Genomic DNA, 23,855 nt, shown 5'->3' on the forward strand with positions numbered 1-23,855 from the left:
TTAAGAACACTGCACATGTCACCTTAAAAGCTAGACTTAGTCCAACAGTTGAAACACACTGATAAACCAGCTCGCCATGACTTTTGCAATGTAATGCAAGAGAAAATGGAAGATGACGGATTTGACGACCAGCTTGTTTTTAACGATGAAGCAATTTTCCAAGTAAGTGGGAAAGTTAACAAGCAACGGGGTACTGTGAACCAACATGAACTTCTTGAGCATCAGCCAGATTCCCCAAAGGTTTCAGTATTTTCTGCCTTGTCGAAAGCTGTCTACTGACCGTTCTTCTTTAAAAGAGCAACAGTCAATGGTGAGATGTACCTAAACATGCTGGAAAACTGGCTGAGTGAGAAAGAGTCTGGTGACTTCATTTTCCAACAGAATAGAGAACCACCTTAATGGAGCTTCAGGGTTAAACAGTTTCTGAACATAACACTGCCAGACAGATGGATTGGACGGTCAGGGCAGAATGATCACAATCTGATGTCCTGACCACCCGGATCGCACACCCCGTGATTTCTTTTTGTGTGGATTTGTGAAAGAATTAGTGACGCCATTTCTAAAAGATGTGGATGAGCTGAAGGCATGAATAACCGAGTATGTTGTCACCATGGACAATGCAATGCTGGTGCGCTTGGTGTATGTCGTATGACCAATGGTGTTCAGATTCATAATCTTTGAACATTCCATGTAAAAATTGAGATGATCCGCTTTTTTAATTTACCTGTTTCCGAGATGTTCAATGTCAAAATGTGCCCAAGACATTTGGAACACTGTATATTAATCATCTCTACTTATTATTTTTACATTGTCACACTTCATTAAATTGAGACTGGTACACAATTAGCCACACCCTTTATCATGTGTTGTCAGTTTTCCTTCAATTTCCTTCAAGTCAAGTCAAGTCATGTTTATTTGTATATCCCTTAATCACAATGAGTCTCAAAGGGCTGCACAATATTACAATTCCACCATCCCCTGATCTTAAACCATCATGCGGGCAAGAAAAAACTCAAAACCACTTAGATTTTTTAAAATTATTTTTCACTGGACCTGCATTTCCTACTCTTGTTGTGGTGGATCCCAGCAAAATTGCGCCATCATCACATTTTAAGCACTCTACTGCATTATTTTTTTTAAATGATGAAAAATATATGATTGTGGAGTATTTGAGTCTCCATTGCAACACTTGCATTGAAAGTGATTAAAATATTCAGAAAATGTTCCATGACTTTAACACAGTTTGAAAAGACTTAGTATGGTAAACAAATGATGCTGAAATCTCAATCTGGGTGCGTATGACTCACAAATAAAGCCTTGTGAATTGTTTTCTGTCATAGAGAGTTGCTGAACAGCCAAAACACATTCCGAGCAGGTTTGACAAGAAGGTAGAAGTGGAAAAAATATAATAACTTGCAGTAATAATGTTAAACTTTGGGGGGTAATAACATCAAATACGAAAAGCTTCTTTAACCAGGTAGCCTCAAGGCTGAAGTTGTTCTCCATACAGAATGTGCTCCCCAATTACATAAGACGTCCTGTCCTGCTGTAGGTACTTCACCATAGCAGCCCAATGTTGATTTATTTATTTTTGCTTTTTCTCCAGCAAACCTAAGCCAACCGTTCCTTACCCGTTTCTTCTGGCATGCCAATTCCTTTTCTTTCCTGATATCCGAGCAAGCCTTTCCGATTTCCTGGATCGTCCGCTATGCAGCAGTGGTGTAATAATAAATGTGAGCGTGCCTTCTCTCCTCAGCTCTAGAATGAGCTGCAGGTCATGTGACTTTCTCACTCACTCTCGCTCTATGTTATTCCAGACATGCGTTATAAATAGAAGCATATGTCGCGCAAACAGAAGGACACTAGGTGGGTAGGTTGCAGGAATGGGTGGGTAGGTTGCAGGGATGGGCCAGGGTGGGGGTGGTATTTTGTCTCCCTAAATAAAGAGTTCTTGGTTCCCGAAGAGAAGCATTTTCCTTTGAAGGCCAGCATGAATCTTAATGGTAAACGAAGTCAAGTCAAGTCATTTTTATTTGTATAGCCCTTAATCACAAAGAGTCTCAAAGGGCTGCACAGGTTATTGCACAGACTATTATTTCAGACTATTATTACACCATCCCCTGATCTGGAAACAAAGGATATTTTATTCCAAAATCAAGTTACAATCATTGAAAATAAAAATACAATACTAAATGAATGCAATAGCCAAAGCTATTGTTCACAGATCCCTTAACCACCTGGATCCTCGGGGCACCACTTTCTGCCTAATGGTGCCCATCCCTCTCCAGGCCAGTTTTTTTGGGTAGGGGTTGGCTCCCTGACATGAAACTGGTTTCCAAGGTTACCAGTAGCAGGAAAAGCCTCCTGATCTGATTCATATACAGTACCTGGTCCAGTGGTTCTTAACCCTGTTGGAGCTACCGAAACCCACTAGTTGTATATGTGCATTCACCTAACCGTAATTTGTGCAATATAAAATGTGTGTTTTTGTTGTTGTATTTTTTCAACCGATATCGATCCCGCCTGTGTCGTCCTGTCTGGTATCTTGCACCAGTCTCCGGTATCGACCCGGCCTTTCTCATCCTGTCCGGTTCCTTGCTCCAGTTACCAGTATCCGGTATCGATCCCGTTGGTCTCGTCCTGTCCGGTATCTTGCTCCAGTCTTCGGTATCCAGTATCGATCCCGTATCTTGCCTCAATATCCGGTATTGATCCTTTATCTAACCGTGTGCCCTGTATCAATCCCATCTGTTCTGTCCGGCCTTGATCTCAACTGCCTCTGACTTCCCTGTCTCACTTCTTCCGCCCAGCAATCGTCACATCCCTGGTGTTTGTGTTCACGCGCATGACTGCCCCATTCCCGTTAAATAAGGCTTGTGGGAAAACATTACGCACCCGGGTCCTCCGTCTGTGTGGGTTCTGACAGACTTACAATAAATTACAGGGTTGCAAATCAGTGTGACCTTTGCTGTTGCGCTTGTGAGACCAGTTCAGATATGAGTGGCTTCAAATCTTATTTCATTTTCACAGCAAAGTTCCTTTTCCTTGTATTTATGTCCAACATCCTCAAAAATGATTGTTCACAAAGATGTGTTAAATATAAATTTATATTGTTTTCAAACTTTAGGGCCTTTAAGGCAATAACGGGATACTTTTCCATTTGTCGACCCAAATGGTTGTTGTTCTGAAGAGGTGCTGTTGAACCTGGTTCTGCTGCGTTTCAAGGATTTCGTCATGGTATTCATCATTGACTTCTGGTGTCTCAACATCAAAAGTGAATAGCTGTCACAGCTATGCAGGGTATGAGTCTCAAGCAGAGAAAAATTTGTCGAAAGACGTTGCAATCTTTTAGAAAGGCATGGCAATTGCTTGTTTCAGTTCCAAATGTACAGAAAGGTCACCAATTTTAGACACATCGTCTGTCTTACCCAGAAGGGTAGGTTTAGGAAGTTGTATCCTGCGTATGTGTCTGACCAATATCTTGTTTTTGCATCAGCTACATATCAAATGTGACAAACGAAACAGTGCACGACACCATTAGAGGCCACATATGAATCTACAAAGAATCGTTGTCAACTGTGCGCCGACGAAACTGCAATGGTATGGTCTCGTCACAAGATCATTAAGACTGCCCAGGATCATTGTCTAGGGCACAGTCCAAAAGTGCAGGAGGACAGGAAGACAGAAAAAGAACTGGGCCGACAACATCAAGGAATGTGCCAACTATGCCATAGCCCAAAAACAGGCCAGGAACCGTCAACAGTGAAGAAACTGTCTAGAGTTGAGTTTTCAGTGGTGTCCCGACAACCCTGGTGGTTAAAAGATCAATGAATCGTGAAGTATGGATTGAAACATAATGTAAGTACTACTTTGATGTTCACACGTTGGATCGCTCCTGAGTTCGCCAAATTCCGCAGAGCACTAATTGGCCAAGAACTGTCAAATGATCATCTGCAGCTTGTGATGACCAAGTCGTTCATTTCATCACGTATAGACATGACAAGTTGATGTGTTTTGCCCTCTGCGGCAGGCGCTCAACTGAACTACTGAGACAGACTCACTAAACTCTTAGGGTTTGATTGGATTCCAGGTTAAAAACCACTGACCTAGTAGAAAACTAACACCTACTGACAAGTTCAGAACTCTGAACCCTGAACTAAACATATAGACTGGGGCCGGTTCAAATAAGTTCGGGGTTAGAGTCTGCCACCCAAAACTGGCACATGGTTGGATTGTGGAAACAAACATCAAATAGATTGACTTTTTCAACCTGTACAGTATGGACTATTCATAAGACGGCATTCCTGTCCTGTACCTGAGCTTTCCCTAACCTATTCTGTATCCGATACACCTGCAAATATGTAAGATACTTTTTTTCTAAATACGGTCATGAGACCCTCTGCTGGACTAAAGTGGTACTACAAGCATGTACACTTAACTCCACTCTTATTTACATTGAATTAACATTCTGAGTGTTGTATAAATCCCGCGACACAATCGATGACAAAATTTGTTACCAACGCTTTTAATAATTTATTTTAACCTATTTTATCAATTTGTTGTTACAGCCCTAGATTTTACGTCACCAAAACACTGTTTTTTATTTATTTTTCACGAAACCGCGTTGTCTTGCCTTTTTATCTTGAAGGCACACATGATTGATCAATCGTTAGAAAACGTTGTTTTGGCCTAACTCGTTCCCATAATGCTACATTAAATGTACAACAATTGACGAATCACGTGCGCCTTAAAGATAAAAAAATGAGACAACATGGTACCAAGAGTAATAATCGTGTGATGATGAGATAAAGTATAATGCTTACACCTATATCATCAACAGCACTCTCACTGTAGCAATCTAGCTTCAATTCCCAAAGCTGGGATCTATAATGTCTATCGTTGTTTCATTTCCTAACCAAGCCCAGTATTGCAGTACCTCTGGGAACGGTCCCGGCTCAAAAGGCACCGGTTCTGGAATTGTGTACCAAGAACCGATCACACGGTGCATTCGCAATGATTATGATCATTGATTTTTGCAATCCGGAGATGGAATAAGAGCTTGCTCTGTCCACTCCATGCATCGGCCCGGTATTGCAGTACCTCCGGGAACGGTGCATTCGCAATGATCGCAGCAAGGCGTTAAGGCTAGGACCTTATCTTGGCCTTTTGGCTGAGAGTAAGAGTCCCGGCTCCTAGGCTTTGCAGCGTATTATGAACTGACCGATAACGGATAATGGATAATGAATAAAGAAGACAGAACAATAACCCTTAAAAAATCCCCCCCCCCCATTGCATCCGATGTTGAGCAAAAGTAGTCAGTGATATTTGTCAACTGATCAACTATTGCTCAAGGTAAAACCTCACAAACTTTGAGGTTAAGGCTAAAAATAGTTGTATGTATTGACCCTTTGCACTTGACGTGACGTTGCATTCCCCAGAAGTATGAACACCATGACAGACGGCAAAAGCACCTGAGCGCACAGCAGTTGAATAAGCAGTTGACTTGAAACAAAGATCAATACCCATGACAGAAGAATATAGCCATGACTTTTTATGATGGTGATTTCTGTGCAATGGGTTGTGCGAACAAGCAAGGTTCTAGGCTCAATTTGCCGTTTTTGTCAGAACCCGAGATTTACGGAGGACCCAAATGCGTAAAGTTTTCAAACCAAGCTTTATTTTACGGAAACGAGGCAGTCATGCGCTTGAACATAAACGCCAGCGATTCGGCGATCGCTGGGCAGAAGAAGTGACACAGAGAAGTCAGGCGCGGGAAAAAAGGAAGCCAGGGGCAGACGAGATTGAAACCGGACAGGACAGATGGAATTGATACCAGATACAGGATACACGAGCAAATACCGGACAGGACGGGACAGACGGGATCGATATCTGATAAAAAATGCACGAGCAAGATACCGGACAAGACGGGACAAACGGGCTCGATACCGGATACTGAATACCCAAGCAGGATACCGGACGGACGGGATCGATTCCGGATATAGGGTGCCTGAGCAAGCAACGAGCAGCAGCTGGCGCCAAACGAGCAGGCCCAGGTGAGGGCAATGGGCAATCGTGACATTTTTATCGTATCCCTTTTGATGAAGACGGTAATGGATATCTGAAATCAATTGGAGGGACTGGCAGCCCTCAAAATACCCCAGGATTTCCAGCAAACATTTATTTCCAAGCAATTTATATTAAGTTGGGCGGCAGTAGCTCAGGAGGTAGAGCGCTCGTCTTGGGATCAAGGGATCCCAGTTCGAATCCCAGCTCGTCCGTGTTACATGTCGAAGTGTCCTTGGGTAAGACACTGAACCCCTAATACCCCCAATAGGCAGGTTAGCATCTTACATGGTTGCAATACAAGGCTGCTATTGGTAAATGTGGAGCACATTGTAAAGCGCTTTGGGAAGTCATTGACTTGAAAAGCGCTATATAAATGCAGATCATTTCATTTTGCATTACGTTGCAGGGTTGGGTAGGGTTACTTTAACTTGATTACTTTCAATTACTTTTGGATTACTCCAATACCAAATATGCTAATAAAAGACAAAAGAAACTAAATATAAATAAAATGCTGACTCACAACACGTGGTAAGCTTTCTCTCCTGGCTTTGATCTCTTTGATCTCTGGCAAAACTAACATAAAATGCCACAGAAACAAAATGAAAATAAATCCAAACAGCTTGCCAACATCATTTTTGCCGTTCTGTGTATTCCGTTACTCCCCAAGCCGGCACAAAATTTAGTATTTTTATTTATATTTAGTTTATTTTGTCTTTTATTAGCATATTTAATCCAAAGGTAATTGAAAGTAATCAAGTTAAAGTAACCCTACCCAACCCTGTTAAGTTGGTATCACTTTTGAGCATGTTGAAAATATTTACTTTGGCATAATGACGCTTTATCTTCTGAACGTTCCTCTCCTGTTTTATCCATGAAGAATTTTACAGTTATTTCAGCGTAATAAGCTTTATGGTAGAGCACTGACAGTGATATTAGGGAGATTACAATTTTGAATCGCTGGTTAATCGCATTATAAAAAGCTCGTTTACATATATATCGATTGGTTAGAAAAGGTAGTTTCAGTGCAGCAATGCGTTCCAGTTGCAAAGAAATGGTGAGCATATAGACTTTTGTAACCTTTTAGATCAGCGTCGGTGTTTGGGGATGCTCCATTTACAATATAGTGGTACAGATCATGTGAACTGAAGTCAGGCAGACTGGACAACGTGATCAGATCTGGGAATATGTCAGGAGGAAGACTGTATGGGTCGGTATCTAGCCCTGCTATACTCAGTTTCTCGAAATAACGCTCTTTGTGCTTTCCAACAAGGTGACCCACCTCATTCGACTGCTGCACAATATTCGTTTGACGAGTCATTGCCAAAGGTGTTGAATAGCATGGCATTTTAGTTGTTGTCTATAGTTTACTGGCCTCACCCACGGGGAGTACTGCTTAGTACAGTTTACTGGGGTCCGTCGAGTTGTTGTCACGTGATTAGGGCACGTGTGTGCAAATGGTCAATACATGAATAAATACGATATAAGCAAAAAGCAAGGACAACTTTTTTATCTTACTGTGCAGCCAAGGACCAGTGTTCCCTCTAAGCTGCGCGCATGCGCAATTGCGCACTGCTCGCACATTCTCAGCGCACAAGAAAATCTAGCCAGCGCACAAGAATGAGGGCTCAAAATTACTAATTAAGAAGCGACTTAAGTCAAATTTAAAGTGCATGAAGGTAAAAATACACGGGTTCCCCTGACGTTGTGTCCTAAATGCAGTATTTTGAAGTAGAGTCGAAGTTGAGTAAAGTTAGTAGAATTTGTCGTGAACAGGCTTCTTCGGCTCAGCTCACTAAAAGGAACCGGCTCTTTCGGGTCCTAAATGGCTCTTCAGGTTGTTTTTGCTTCTTTAATCCCAACATGACAAAATATTATGTAAAATTATGCACACAATGAATTAAAGGAAGGGGGAAATAGAACAAAAAAGAAAAAAATACCAAAATGAAAAGGTAGTGAATAGCTGAGAAAAAAAGAAACAAAAGAGAAAAAAAGAAGGAAACATTTAGAAAAAAGCCAGAAAAAAAGAAAAGAAAGAAATGTAGGAAAAAAGTAAATAGAGAACAAAAAGAACAAAGTAACAGCTCGGAAAAAATAAACACAATGAGATTTTTTTAAAGAAATTTTTAAAAAAGTAGGAAAAAAACACGGGAAAAAGAAGAAAAAGTTTGTGTTGCATTCAAATAATTTCCAATTATACCAAGTGAATCTTGTTGCCAACATTGTACTTCCACTAAAAAATGTGATTAAGTACAGTTCTGTATCCTACAACCGACTAAATAAACCCCCCCAAATGTTAATATTATGCGACAAAATATATCAGGAAATAAAAAGAAATGGATATCTTGTGAAAGAATTGTAAGAACAAATGGCGTTTGTAGGCCGTACAACCTTTGCAATAGTACATGAGTCAATTCATTCAAAAGAGAAAAATAATTTTGCATTGCCGGAAACTCGGCAAAATGTAACTTGATGTCAAGTTTTGGACATGTTTGATAATTAATTATCTTGCCACACTTGGGATTATGGTTGCTCACTGTTGTTTCAAGCGTTGCTCACCGATTTTGTGTGAACGCTCAGACCCGTGGAAAATTAGAGGGAACATTGCCCAGGACCAAACCACCCACAGCCCGGTACCCGTCCGAGGGCCTGTGGTTGCTGACCACTGGTGACAGTTGCTCTTAAACGGGGAATCCATCCAACAAATGATTCGAAACAAATAAGAAATTAAAACTTGGACTGCGTACTGTGACAAGGACTTTTTGCTGCAAAGTAATCAGTTTTGGGGTGTTTTGGGATTGTTGTTCCTGCTGAGGTCGTCATCCGCAATGGCATCATAGGAAACCAATGCCAGGAGCCCAAAAGTCTAAATAGGTTTAATTGTGAATCAACTAAACACAATGACATGAGCTTGACATTCAGAGTAACGGTATTATTTTATATTTTCCACAATTATCATGGTTAAACAGGATGCTTGCAACAATTCAGCACAAGGAGCTAGGTCCATTCAAATGTCTTACCAGTGCTGCTCATCGTGTCGGTCAGATGATGCGCTGTAAATAAAGAGCCTCTCCTCACCACCAAAACATGAAGGATGGCAGCAGCTGTGGGGCGCCGCCCACAAACAACGTTACGTGGGGGAGTTTTTAAATAGGGCCCCGACAGACAGGGCCCGCAGACTCCCACTTTGTTTTTACTGAAGCAGTGGGGACCAGAGACACTGCGGCAACGCCTTCCTAGAGCAGTCAACTTGGGCGTGGACGCAATTTGCAAAGTAAGGTCTGCAGAAGAACAAATCCACTAGGTTCCTTGCAATCTCTTCAAAATAAAAGCAAAACGTTTGTATTTTTTTTATCTAAATAAACCCAACTGGTACACATAAAATGTTACAAATCTCATTATCACAAAATTTAATTAAGATTAAGTATCAAATAATGGCACAAATATGTCAAACTTCTTTTCTCATGCTGTTAAAGTGTTTTGCTTTGTAGGATAGTTCCTAAAACTCATTGGCTAAATTACGTGAGTAGAACAGCTGTAGACAAAAAGTGCGGCGTAGCACTGTGTGGGAGTTGTAGTCCTTAAAGGAAAGTAACCCCACGCGTTTTGCCGAACGCACAATATTATAAAACTACAATGTTGGGGTATTTTTCTCAGACAGGTTGATTGCGTGTAAACTCGTACTTTTTGCCTTCTTGGACTCATTTTTAGCAGTTTTATTATAATAAAGAACCAAAAGTCATCATTAGGACAGCGGTGGCGTTAGTGTGTCGACGAGCAATTTTTAGGGTTAAGACTTGGTTTACACACAATTGAGGGTGAAGCTACAGGAAGCGGAAAACGCTCGGCAACGTGGTTTATATAGGCTGTGTGCTGATGTGATTAAAATAACTTTTTAGATATCCTCTATCAAATATATGCATTCCGATATTCGGTATCACTGTGGAGTATTTTCTAGAAATCAAAATTGTTGGCTGCTGACTAACCCGGAGATGCTACTCAAGTGATTTCTATCCGTCCAATTTCTTCTAAGGATTCGAGTTTTACAGTGGGTCGAGACTCGAACTGGCTGGTAGTCATCTTTAGTCCCTAGGTTTATTCATACATTTTTTTAAAATATATTTTTAAACGTTTATACGCTATCCTTATGCATACTGATGGACAAGAGGAGAGCAGTTTAGCATATGATATTATATTTACAGATGATGACACGCCGCGGTGCCCACATGGTAAACATAAATCCAGGCTCAACCAATCAATCCAAAATTCAAGATATTTGCACTCATTTCCATGTGTTTTGCAGGACCGACTTTGCTATTTGAGAAAGTTGGGAATAAAGAAGAAAATGGAAGGAGGTTTTACGCGTGTTCGGCTTGCAGGGACCGTAAAGAGTGTAATTTTTTCCAATGGGAGGACGAAAAGGTAGGCATTGAAGTCAATTTAACAGGGTTGGGTCGGGTAACTTTAACTGGATTACTTTCAATTACTTTTGGATTACTCCAATACCAAATGTGCTAATAAAAGACAAAAGAAACTAAATATGAGTAAAATTATGACTCACAACACGTGGTAAGATTTCTCTCCTGGCTTTGATCTCCGGCAAAACTAATATAAAATGCGACAGAAACAAAATGAAAATAAATCCAAACAGCTTGCCAACAGCATTTTTGCCGTTCCATTACTCCCCAAGCCTGCACAAAATTTAGTAATTCTATTCATATTTAGTTTCTTTTGTCTTTCATTAACATATTTGGTATTGGAGTAATCCAAAAGTAATTGAAAGTAATCCAGTTAAAGTAACCCTACCCAACCCTGAAATTTAACTATCCGACGAATGAAAATAAGCGGAATTTCGATGGACCATATTGAGGAATTTACGTGTACAACTTGTGCAGTGTAACAAATGTGATAAAAATGCATTAGATTGCTCTTAATCTCTAGGAGTGTGCAATACTGGGAAGTTTAGTATTGATCCACTTCAATACATGGTAGTATTGATTGATACAGATACAATACCAATACTTTTTTGACTGGAAATGCCATGATCATGGACTAATTCAATCCTCTCCCTTGAGTTCTTATTCACGATAAACACACCACAAAGATTTGAGGCACTAAAAATGATTCATTGTTTTGGGACCATTTACATTCAGTAGCCTAGATGGTAAGGCGCCCGCTTTGAGACTGGGAGGTCGGGGTTCGCGCCCCGGCCGAGTCATTTCTAAGACTTAAAAAGTGGTCGGCGGCGCCCTCTGTTGGCTGCGGCTGCATCGGCTCGCTGCAACGGGTCAGGTGCAATCGACATTTCGTTCTGTGTACATTGTTACACAGAATGACAATACAAGGAAATTATTATTATTATTATTATTATTTACATGAAATAACTACAATTCAAACTGTATCAGTATAAAAAATATCTAGAACTAATTGTATTACAACTGTCTTACAGATCAAAAGCCAAAACAAGTCAATAGAAAAGCAGCAATTTCACGAAAATACAAATATTACAACGTCAACTATACATTTTATTGCACTATATTTTGAAATTCAGAATGTGCAGACAGTGTAAACTATCTATTTATGTACCCTGGTCATATCCCTCGAGAGGGGTGACCGACAGCAAGACAAACACATACACGAAAACAAAGAAAATAAAAAAAGGGAAAAGGTAGCAAAAAACACACCAAAATAATTTGGCCATGGTCAACCCAAATGCCCAAACACCCAAACAATGTAACCACCTCTGCACCCAAGTTGGTCATGCTTTCGTCCCTCCAGATGAAACGGGGCACAAGAAAGCGGTGACACAACACACTCTTATGTTCAACAGCAGGGCCCGACAGCTTTCACTGGTTTACCCCATCCGCATCATACAGGTTTCCTGCCCATCCCTTAGAACACGTCTAAACATCCCACTATCCTTTTACAACACTCCTCCACGCATTCCTATCACCAGGAATAAGGTTTTAATACCAGGACAAATTGTCAGTTTCTGTAGTTACTGTATTTATGCTATTACTATGTTGTTATTATGTTAATACCAGATTGTGATTATTAAAAGTTAAATCAACCACTAAAACATGTCTATTAGAAATTACATTTACAATAAAATCACAATGGCCCATTACTAGTGAGCTATTATCAGAACCTATCCACAGGCTACACAGGAGATCTTAGGGGCCTACCTGGTGCTCACGGGCACAAAGCTAGAGACCATAACATACAAACGCTACCCTACTTATGACCATTCGACTTATGTAAAACGGTAAACACGAACATTTTTTTCAAAATGTCGAAAAATATCCGGACATTGCTGTAAGTTAGATTTTGTATAGTGTGCATATTTTTCCGGGTACAGGACATTACTGTAGTGCTTCTTTCCGCCGCTACCGGCGTGTGGCGTTGTGAGAGCTCACCCAGCATCCACCCCAAAGAAGAAATCCTCTTCCTAGTTCGTGCATAAACAAACCATACTGTATCTCCAGCGCACTAAGAACTTTGACATTTTTATTGTTTGATATCTCGTGCATCCATTCAATATGGTTGGTGTAAAGTGTAAAGAAGAGGCAGGCCATTTCTTTTGAAATGAAAGTGGAATAAGAAAGCTTGATGCGGTTGAGAAAAAGGTCAGACCTCTGGAAACGCATCTTCCAAAAGTGAGTTAAACTCAATTTTATTTATCTTTATAGAGAAAATTATTTTATGAAATATTTATTTTTTAGTACTAGACAATACAGGTTACCTATACAAGCCTTAAACATACTTATACAAACCTTAAACATACAAATCATAGCACTGGAGCAACTTACGAACAAATTCAACTTACGAACGATCGTCAGGAACACCGGATCTCGTTCGTAACTAGGGCAGCGTTTGTACATTTTTTTGGGGGGTGATTTGTTCCTTTTCTGTCGTGATGTATGTTGCAGCAGCCTTTTGGGGCAAGGACCACCACACATTGACAAAAATATACAAGCCAAGAAAAACTCATTACTGTACTAATTTCTGGTTGCTGTAATAGTTAGAAATAGACCCCTAATACAGCTCTAATATTCTTGACATCTGTAACTTGAATAGTCTTCATGGAATATCTTTAAACCACCTACTAAATGTGCTTGCAATGTATTGATAGTCTCTTCAATTGACTGGATGATAAATTGTTATTATATCGAGTCAGTGAATTTGAAGTAGTGTGTGGCCTGATGTATAAAAATGTATGTTTCAAAGGAGGTAAGTTAGAGTGATTTGATCAATGTTTTTCATGTTTTGAAGGTGTCAGAGGCCCGAGCGCTGGCCAGAGAGGTGGAGAACAAAAAGAAGATGCCCCCTTTCAGCCCGGAGCAGTACTACTTAAGGTAAGTGTAAGGGGTAGTCCAAGTAGGGATGCAACTAACAACTATTTTAATAGTCAACTGGTCACCACCTATTGAAATGATTTGGATGAATATTATTTGTTTCTTAAATGTAGCGCCAAGTTTAATGATGTGGCAAATGATAATAAAAAAGAAAAAAAGGTACAATGATCATACAACAAAATTAATTAAAAAACAATTAGGCACAGTGCTCAGTCAACAAAGACATAAATATATAAATAAACCTGTCCATTTTTAGTGGCAGGCAAATAAATCACAAATCAAATTAAAGTTAACATTTCTTTATCCCTGTAAACCATAAACAGACACATTAGCAGCAGTAGAACAGGAAATAAAAGAATTATGATGTCCATTTTATGAAATTCATTCAGTGGTCAACAACAAAGTCTGGAACATAAGTCCTAAATAATTCCAAATGGTTTGAAATCAAATTGTTTTAACAACTGCCGTTTGCCGTTTGGACTGCATGCATATAATCATAAATACTTTTGTCGGCACAGTCTGAAATAATGCTTTCTTATATTGCGAAATGTATGCATATAAAATGTACAATGCATGTCTTCAAAACCGTATTGGCCTCAACATCAGACTCTGTTTCGTTCAGCTGTCTAATTGTTCTCTTTGAATGTTTCTGCGTCACCTGTCTACCGCCATGATACGCAAGGTTAATCCTCAAAAAGTTGCAAGTATTCAAGCCAAGTCACATTTATTTTAAAACCCCTAGTCACAAGATATCTCAAAGGACTGCACAGGTTACAAATACACCGTGCCCTAATCTTAGACCAACATGCGGGCGAGAAAAAACTTTAAACCTCAGGAGGAAGAGAGTAAGAAACCTTTAAAATAGTCGAAAAAGTCCATAACAGCAAGGACGTAGCTTCCCATCTCTGCCGACTAGTCGATGCAGGCATTAAAATGCTTCAGGTTTAAACGCTGGTCCGCTCACTCATCTCAAATCGTCCTTCTCCCTTGTATCACCACCAGCCAGGCAGTCGGAAAAAAGACCGGAAAAGAAAAGTATGAGGTGGGCATCAATAATAAGCTATCGAATAGAAGTGGTTCTTAAGTCTAGATTTAAAGACTTCCACTAAGGTTGCAGATCTAGTCCCCAGAGGCAGAGCATTCCACAGCCCCACGGCTTGGATGGAGGACGCTCTCGAGACTGCAGACTTCTTCTTGGCTCTTGGAGTCACAAGTAGATAGCCATTTTCCGAGCGGAGGCTCTGTGCAGGAACATAGGGGGAAATCAAATTGGAGTGCAGGAACATATGGGGGAATCAATTCGGAGAGAAAAGAGGGCGCGAGTCCATGCAAACATTTGTATGTTAGCAAGACAACCTTTAAGTCACATGCCAGCCAGTGCAAGTTAGCTAACATAGGAGTGATATGCTCAAACCTTTTTGTCTTTGTCAAATGTCTCGCTGCTGCATTTTGAACCAGCTGCAAACTTTTGATGCTAGACAGTTGTCTTTTGTATTGGCCGTATCCAGGCAAAAATTTCCCAAGTTTTGGTACCCGTGTTGAGGTCACCGCTCAAGAGCGCATGACAGACTCTCAGCAGAGATAATATTCATGTCGAGATGCCTCTCTGTTGCAGAAAACGTGTCTAGCGACAATACTCTCCAATGAAATTCAAAGGGGTAGACTTTTAATACGCTATAACATCACAATTTAATGGGCAAAGAATTCATTTGTGTGCTCCAGAATAAAATGTTATAACATTAATGTACATTTTTAAATGCAACATAGTTCATGCCACACCTTCCATGAGGCTAAAATGTTTCACCGCAATCTTTCTGTAATGAATCCCCAAAGGATAACAACTTTGTGCATGTAATTAGAGCCTCTGGTGATGGTTTCTCACGTTGATTCAGGCCCAACCTGCTTGTCTTTATCTAGTTTACTCTTGCTAGCTTTTGTAGCTTCTTGAGTCAGACCCTTTTTTTTTTTTTTATCCAGCCAGTTTTCAGGTACAGCTACCTACTCTTTCACACCACTCCCTCTTGCTCCTGCTTGCCAACTTACTGGTTTATTTGCCCACTCCAAATATTAAAACAGATGCTCCCCTACTTACAACCATTCCACTTACGTAAAACGGTAGATACGAACATTTTTTGGGGATGTCGAAAAATATGCGGACATTGCTGTAAGTTGGGTTTTATATTGTGTGCACCTTTTTCTGAGTACAAGACATTACTTTAGTGCTTCTTTCCGCCGCCACGGGTGTGTGACGCTGTGAAAGTTCACCCAGCATCCACCCCGAAGAAGAAATCCGCTTCCTCCTCCTAGTTCGTGTGTAAACATACTATAATGTATCTCCAGCGCGCTAAGAACTTTGCCATCTTTATTGTTTAACATCTCGTGAATCCATTCAATACGGTTGGTGTAAAGTGTAAAGAAGAGGCAAGCCGTTTCTTTTGAAATGAAAGTGGAATAAGAAAGCTTGATGCGGTTGAGAAAATGGTCGGAACACTTTATTTCAGCCACTTTTTACCACAGAGGAGGACCTTTTGAAGCCCATTTTCTGAAAGTAAGTTAGACTCAACTTTATCTTTATAGAGCATATATTCTATGAAATGTTTATTTTTTTAGTACAAAACAATACAGGCTACTTTTATAAGTTAAACATACTTATATGAACCTTAAAGATAAAAAATATAGCTCTGAAACACTTTACAAATTCAATTTGCAAACGATCGTTCGTAAGTAGGGCAGCGTCTGTATACATCAATTTGGGGTTATTGCACGAAAGTGGGATAAAGAAATCCAGGCTAACTGAATAAGTGCAGCTCTATCTAGTTTGGCCAGCACATTTGGCTTCATCGGTTGCACGTTTGCTGAGCCAGGATGAAGAGGCTTGGCTATGTCTAGCCAGCTGCCCCTGCATTAATCAAAATGCGACTTCAGGTGTGACTTATATGCACGAGTCCATTTTTATGGCTGTTTAAAGTACTGTGCAGCTTGACAAAATTGAGTTTCATTCCTAAATGTCAGTATGCAGCTTTTGATCGGAGTGCGCTCTGCAATTTGGAATTCACGGTTCTCTAATGCATACATGTATTTTGGATTTTCACAATATTCATTTTCCGTGCGGCTAACACTAATTTATTTTTCGTTTTGAATTGGTAACGTATCATTCTTCATAAAAAATAGCCATGACATAATTTAATAAAAATCCTCCAAACAAATGAATCCAAAACGTGACAAGGCATCACTCCTACAGGTTCCAACAGTTTCTGTCCCTCCCGCTCGCCGATAAGAAGTTCTGTCACGATTGCCAGCTCCTCCTCCTTACCGACGAGACGAATGCGCACTCTGCCCACGTTTGCGTTCCTGTGAGAGATGCTCAGTTGAAGCTGCCTAGCAAGCTTCTGCGTCCCCTAGACAACAAGAAGAGCAATGCGCAGTATCTGTTCACTGAACGCACAACACGCTTTCTGCTAGGCAGCCTTGTTACGCTGGGCTTCAACAAGGTGCTGTGCGTCGGCACGCCCAGGTAAGCAACTTATTTGTCGTTAGTGATTCCTAAACAGTATGGAAGAAACTTTATGATTAATTTATTCAGTGCAACTGACGTAGAAAAACGTTTGCATGTTATCTGTCCTTGATGCCATGGATGTGAAAAATGTAGAAAAAAATTAGAAATCCCACTGCCTCTGGGTGGACATACTACAGCCTGCAGGTCACATCTAGCCCAGCAGGGTTTTTAATCCGGTCCGCTAAACAAAAAATGGTCAAAGTATCTCACCATTATATATATTGTTACGTCCGATCCATAAACCGCAACGTTTTTCCCAAGCTTTCAATCCTGGGGCTTATGCAATGATGCGTCTAATTTATGCATTTTTTCCAAGGGCCACCAGGGGCGCCGAGCAGTAAAGGTAAGAAGCAACATCCAACGAAGCAGAAACGTTTAAGGCGGATTCCTATTCATCTTTCGGAATTATTGTATGCTTTGGAGTAAATATTTTACACAGTTAGATTATTTAGATTGTCCTTGATGTAACAATAACAAGTGGCATGACGTATTTCAGTGACTGGTGATATCGTACTGACCAATTAAGTGTGACGATTTATTGTTGCATTTCACCATTTTTGTTCGGCAGGCCGGATTTAAAAGGCTTTTTGAGTGTCCGATGAAGCGCTATGTAAATCAAATGCATTTATCAAGAAGCAGGTCTTCTCGACATTTTTTTTTTCTTTCCCAGACTCCACGAGCTGATTAAGTCGGAAAACCCGGGTGGAAAGCCAATGAAAAGCCTTCTGCTGGATATCGACTTTAGGTCAGCTTGTGCTGCTGTCTACTTGAAATCTTGTTCTTTTTAAAACAGATGTTCTTAGCTTTGATAAAATAATGCGGCAAAGTCTGACCATTGACCAAATGTCCCATGTATTTTGTCCCAGATACGCTCAGTTTTACAGCAAGGATGAGTTCTGCCACTATAACATGTTCAATCATCACTTCTTTGACAATGAGGTAATTGATGATTCCCAACCCATTATCACAAGTTTTGTTATGTTATTTCTATGTAAACATGATCGTATAAGTCATTCACTAATTTCCACTACAAACCGTGATCATGCTGTATCAGAATTGCCTTTTTTGATATTTCTAATTATATTCCACTCAATGTCGTATCAATACCAGTGTTGGGCGCGTTCCCGTAAGAGAACAAACATGGCTGAAACATTTTTGATGTTTTCCAGTGTAGGTTAAACGTTAAAATATTGACTTTTTTTGCATGAATTCTCTTCTTTTATGTAAAAATATGCTTACATAGGGTTTTAATTTTTTTACAGCTCCAGATATTCGTGATTTTCAACATGTTGGCTTGCCTGACGCTTGGTTTTAAAAACCATAACATCTAAGCTATGTACACAGTCTTAAATGTTGCTAGGTTGGCCAGATTAATAGAATAGAATGGAATAGAATAGAATATACCTTTATTGTCATTGTTACAACATGGGATATATTGTGACAACGAAATTGGACGACTCCAGTTCTACATTTTACAGTGAGGATAAGGAAAACAAAGAGATAAAGGAACAAAGAACTAACTGACTTTGTTGTAAGTAGGCTTTGTTTCCTCCGAATGTCGATTGGTCAATTAATTTGAGGTTCTCCTTTTTATTTGTTTTTATATTTTGGAGTGTCCGTGTTATTTTTCTTTTCAATTATGTTTCAACAAACAAACATCTCATCACAAAATGAACAAAGCACCCGAAAAGGGATGACGGGTTGAAGACGTATATCTTATATCATGAGTGAAGAAAAGACAAATCTGGAACAAGTATGATAAGCGTCCATTCTCGTGAGACTCCGGAAGAAGACTTTACGTTTGCGGAGAATGTGCATACCTTTGACACTTTTGCATTGGTTTAATACATCACTCTTCTATTTCTGGAAGTTACAATCATACATGAACCCTCTGAGTACCAGCTGCTTTCTGAAGAGTATTTACCAGTGTCGGCTGATTTCCTTTTATTTTGACTGAACTTTCAACGCAGACAGAAAATGGTGTGATGGATTTTTGCCATGGGAAATGGTTTGGTTTTGGCAAAATCACGTTAGGGATCACATTTCTGACAAAAACAAGATTTTTGTGCAACAATGTATTTCTTTTACCTTCATAATTTTTAGGGAGTCTGTTTTGTTTTGGGGAGGGGGATTTAGCTTAGCTTGACCAGGAGATGACCAAAGTCTCACATTTATTATATCGCATTCTGTGCCTGAATCCTCACTAACATTGATCATTGTATTTAGCACTGAACAATTTTTTTTCCATTCTAGGCTTCAAGTGCAGTTTTCCGGAATTTTCTCAGAGAACTGAATGGGGAAAAGGTGGTGATGGTGGCCGACCCTCCGTTCGGGGGTCTGGTGAAACCCCTGGCCAACAGCTTCTCTTGTATGTCGAAGGCTTGGCGTAATCAGCAAAGTTCAGGTTGGTGCTTTTTTATTGAGCATTTTCAGCGTTCGAATGCGGAAAAGTGTTGGATTGTTTTTCATTTATGACCTTGCAGGCAGCATTGGTGTCGACATGCCCATGTTATGGATCTTCCCGTATTTCTTTGAACATCGCATCATTGAATGCTTCCCTTCTTTTACTATGCTAGACTACCAGGTAAGGGTAATGTGCTTTACTGCCGTCTTGATGGCATTGAATTTAAAAATGTATCCCCATTTCAAGAGAAGTGTGGTCATTTACCCATTTTTTCCACTGGCCCATCATTGTTTGAACCTAGCTATCATTTTCATCTTTTAATCTTTTAAGTCAAGTCATATTTATTTGAATAACCCCTAATCACAAAAAGTATCAAAAGGCAGCACTGACCACCATTACAACATTCCCTGAACTAGAACCTACATGAGGGCTAGGAAAAACTTGAAAACGAATGTTAAAAAGCCTCATGGCACTGTAAATACGCGTCCAGTTTCAACAAGGTTTTACAAAGACCCATCAAGTCAAGATCGTGATCACGAATAAAAATATCACAGGCAAAGCTTTGTAAGCAAGTGTAATAATATTCAAAAGACCAAGTTGCTGCTGTGCTGAGCCTTTACACTTATCTGCACTCTTTGTAGCCGCCACAAGATGTCGCTTCTTACGCAAATAGATATCTTAAGGTGAGGCAAGACCTGCTTTATTAGTCTGCAAGATGTCATACCAGGTCTGACGGAAAACCTCTATCTTTAGTTGCGTGCTTAGTGTGTTCATATGCCCTGCAGCATCGTTAAAGTCATCCCAGTAAACCTAGGCGTGTGTCTTTGTTTGCCGAAATGAATGCGATTGGGTCACCACAGAATACAGGACACAACAGTCTCAAAGTCATCCAAAAGTGAGTCAATGGAACCGTTATACCAAGTAAACGATGTAGTTGCCTCTGGCAAAAGATTTAGGGCAACGTAGCAGGCCAGATATTGCAGAAGCGAAAACCCCGGCTTTCCTGAACACAACATTTATGTAGCACCATCCGGCCGTTTTCTTGTGCTTATCCGGGATCGAGTTGCGGGGCAGTAACTTCAGCAGGGAAGCCCAGAACTCCCTAACCCAAGCCATTTAATCCAGCTCATCTGACAGAATCCCGAGGCGTTCCCAGGCCAGCCTAGAGACATGGTCTCCCCAGCCTATCCTGGGTTGTCCCCGGGGCCTCCTGCTAGTGTGACATGTCCGGAACATCTCCAGTGGGAGGCGTTCAGGAGGCAGCCTTATCAGATGCCCGAGCCACCTTAACTGGCTCCTCTCAATGTGGAGGAGCAGCGGCTCTACACTTAATCCCTCCCAGATGACCGAGCTTCTCACCTTTTCTCTAAGGGAGAGCCCAGCCACCAGCCGAAGGAAACTAATTTCAGCCGCTTGTATCAGGGATCTTGTTCTTTCGGTCATGACCCACAGTTCATGACCATATGTGAGGGTAGGAAGGTAGATCGACCAATAAATCTTCTTCACCATGACGGACGGGTACAGGGTCGGCATGACTGCAGACCCTTCACCGATCCGTCTGTCAATCCCCCATTCACCCCCAAATCACTGAATCCAATCAAATCTTTATCCTCTGTGTCACTACCGGTAAACAACTCAGGGTAGGTCCCGCAGGTAGATGATGAGCTTCCTCCTTCCGCTTTTACGCCTGTGGTCGGGGGTTGAGCTTATCAACACAGCTCTAGAGCGCCCTCTTGCCGTTTACTGTGAAAATAACATGTGAGTTTACTTACATTACCAGTAATACAAATTTAAAACTCAGTTTTATAATCTGCTAATAATTTTAAATATAAGTTGTTCTCCCAGCCAAACTATGAAAAGAACTGTGACTTATAGTCCAAGAAATACTTTACTTGATTTAAACCAAATGTATTAATTTACGATTGGAACGCAACAGTAAGAGATCTTTATGGGGATTTCATGTGGACGTCAAAGTCCTCCATAATTATCATTTTGTCTTGCATAAATTACTAGGTCAGTGAACAGTTAAGAGAAATCATTTAGAAATATGGAGAATGGACTTCATTGACTTTACATATTCGCCACGGTACCCATCATCAAAAGTACTTTCATCATGGCTTGCATTCAGTTGGATTACTAGCCCGAGGCAAAGACTCGATTATTACAGTAATGGACATCCGCCTTCTTAATCCCAGCTCGTTGTCTTTGGTTTGCAAAACGCAAAGAACGGCAGTTCATCTGCTTACTTCCCAGGTGGCCTACGACAACCATTCCTTGTACAAGCACGGCAAGACCGGAAGGAAGCAGTCACCGGTCCGGATATTTACAAATATCACTCCAAGTGAAATTGTTCTCCCTCAGGACGAAGGTTACAGGTAGCCATGTATTCCAAGTGTCATTTTTTTAACTTAAAATCACAGATTTACTGGTTTGTTATAACAAAAAAAAAATTATATATATATATATATATATATATATATATATATATATATATATATATGTCGTGAAAAGATTTGTTCCTTTAAGGAAAAATGTTGTTTCTTTAAAAGACAGTGTTACTTTTACACCAAATAAACCTCAGAGTAGCTGGAAAAAAAATCAAACTTTCTCAAAGAATTCTGACCTAACACTTTTTCCTCTTTATTTGTCTAGATTTTGTCCAGTTTGCAAGCGATATGTGTGGTCCCTCAACAAACACTGTACCATATGCAACATCTGCCCATCCAAGGTAATGCATATTTATATGTAGATAGAGGGCAGAAAAATGAAAATTGCATAAGCTCGTTTCTTATTGAATTTATGCGAAAGGTCTTTAAGAATCCTAGTGATATGTGTCGAAACAGGTGTAGGCAAACTACAGCCCACACAAACAAAATGCTAATAAAAATATTATTATAAAAAAACTACAACTGATAAAAAATATTATGTTTGGTGCCAGCTTTGTTACCTTTGTGTGTCTTCTACCAATAAACTACTACAGAAATACTGATTTATGTATATGTATATATATGTATATGTATACTGTATTACAAAATTGCTACAAAGGTTTGTATCAAATGAAGTAGTTAAAACCTGGGCATATTACTTTGCTTTAATTCAAAATAGAGAAAAATACTACAAAGATACTGGTTCAGAAATACTACGACAGTAATACCACTGCAGTAAGGCTATAGAAATACTACCACAATCACACTACAAAACACCACTAAAATGATACAAAACTAAATATCAAATCAAGTATAGTTTCCTTATGAGCCTTTTAAAACCAATTAGTTTAAAAGCTGGGATGTTTAGACTCGTTCTAAGGGATGGGCAGGGCACCCTTATGATGCGGCAGGGGTAAACCAGTGAAAGCTGTCGAGCCCTGCTGTTTAACAGAAGAGTGTTTTGTGTCACCCTGACCCGAGTGGCATGGCCGCTTTCTCGTGTCCCGTTTCATCCAGAGGGACGAAAGCATGACCAACTTGGGTGCCAAGGTGCTTAACTTGTTTGGGTGTTTGGGTTGGCCGTGGCCAAATTATTTTGGTGTGTTTTTTGCTCCTTTTCCCCTTTTTATTTTCTTTGTTTTTGTACGTGTTTGTCTTACTGTCAGTCACCCCTCTCGAGGGATATGACCAAGGTAGATAGATGGATCGGAGTTATCACAGTTGGTAAAATGTATTCCCATTTCTTTTCTTTTCAATTTCTAGGATGGCCGCCTGTGGAAACACTGCTCTGTTTGTGAGAAATGTGTGAAATCATGTAAGAGTGTATTTTGCATCATGCTTCCAAAGTTTAAAACTGAATACAATTTTCACAGTATTTCCTTTTTTTGTTCTCAAAGCATGGCAACACTGTCAATCATGCGGCCGCTGTGCCCTCCCGGACCACAAGTGTGACCAAATCCGGGGCAAGGAGGGTTGCTACAACTGTAAAAGCCTCGGACACAAACACAAAGCGTGTCCTTTGAAAGCATCAGCAGGCAAGTCGGAAAACAAAATACGGAATATCAAAGCAGCATCAACCTTGTTTTTATTTACGGGATGTTAAAATTGTCATGTGCCTTTCAATTGCGTATACACTTAAGTTTCTTCATTATTAAAGAGGGGCTTTTAATTTTGGGACTTTTTCTTCTTTATTTTTTACTTTTGACAGCCAGTCGTGGGTCCACAATGAAGAAAGGACGCATGATCAAGACCAAGCGGAGAAAAAGAGAAAACAAATCAAAGACTGTGCATGCTCAAAGAAATAAAAAGATATGAAAAACAAGGGTGTATACATCTATACATCGTCTGTATGACCAAGACTCACGAGATGAGTGTACAGTATGTTGTCATGATGGTGATATAACAGAGCTCATCGGCATCTCAAAACATACTGTGTGGGAATGGCCATTACCCTTAATGTTCTGTAGTCTGACCAAGATAATTCTCCAGAGCACAGTCTAAGGGGGCAGGAGGAGAGGAAGACCAAAAAAAGAACTAGGCCAAAACCAACA

At 40.2% G+C, this 23,855-nt stretch overlaps 2 protein-coding genes and 1 pseudogene across 6 annotated transcripts in view; 2 read left to right on the plus strand and 1 right to left on the minus strand.

Moving 5' to 3' along the window:
- ablim2 (actin binding LIM protein family, member 2) overlaps nucleotides 1-9,302 on the minus strand; it is a 39,781-nt gene extending 30,479 nt beyond the window's left edge. For 4 of the 5 annotated variants that reach the window (XM_088347678.1, XM_088347677.1, XM_088347676.1 and 1 more), the window contains exon 1: nucleotides 1,632-1,769. In XM_088347678.1, coding sequence (XP_088203804.1) covers nucleotides 1,632-1,647 — 16 coding nt within the window. In that variant the 5' untranslated portion in view covers nucleotides 1,648-1,769. Of the gene's footprint in view, nucleotides 1-1,631; nucleotides 1,770-9,083 lie in introns of those variants that run through there. The other variant, XM_088347675.1, reaches the window with a different exon arrangement.
- LOC148356718 (U2 spliceosomal RNA) lies at nucleotides 4,995-5,122 on the plus strand (annotated as a pseudogene).
- A 363-nt stretch (nucleotides 9,303-9,665) lies between the features above and the next one.
- On the plus strand, nucleotides 9,666-23,626 carry zcchc4 (zinc finger, CCHC domain containing 4). Its single transcript, XM_088347215.1, has 13 exons — nucleotides 9,666-10,292; nucleotides 10,367-10,485; nucleotides 13,336-13,418; nucleotides 16,660-16,932; nucleotides 17,645-17,719; nucleotides 17,841-17,913; nucleotides 19,228-19,378; nucleotides 19,458-19,558; nucleotides 21,632-21,753; nucleotides 22,031-22,106; nucleotides 23,068-23,119; nucleotides 23,202-23,343; nucleotides 23,517-23,626. The coding sequence occupies exons 1-13, from the start codon at nucleotides 10,211-10,213 to the stop codon at nucleotides 23,617-23,619; spliced, it is 1,452 nt and encodes a 483-aa protein (XP_088203341.1). The 5' UTR covers nucleotides 9,666-10,210; the 3' UTR covers nucleotides 23,620-23,626.
- The last annotated feature ends 229 nt before the right edge of the window (nucleotides 23,627-23,855 follow it).

The sequence above is a fragment of the Urocampus carinirostris genome, chromosome 11 (assembly GCF_059441175.1).
Source record: "Urocampus carinirostris isolate Australia breed hairy pipefish chromosome 11, RoL_Ucar_1.0, whole genome shotgun sequence".
In the NCBI taxonomy this organism is placed as follows: domain Eukaryota; kingdom Metazoa; phylum Chordata; class Actinopteri; order Syngnathiformes; family Syngnathidae; genus Urocampus; species Urocampus carinirostris.

Bases quoted from the DNA above. Each gene is read 5' to 3' on its own strand.
- zcchc4 (XM_088347215.1), top strand. From the start codon at position 10,211: ATGCATACTGATGGACAAGAGGAGAGCAGTTTAGCATATGATATTATA. The intron at 10,293-10,366 runs GTAAACATAAAT...TGTGTTTTGCAG, and splicing joins CACGCCGCGGTGCCCACATG to GACCGACTTTGCTATTTGAG. The intron at 16,933-17,644 runs GTAAGCAACTTA...TTTCTTTCCCAG, and splicing joins CTGTGCGTCGGCACGCCCAG to ACTCCACGAGCTGATTAAGT.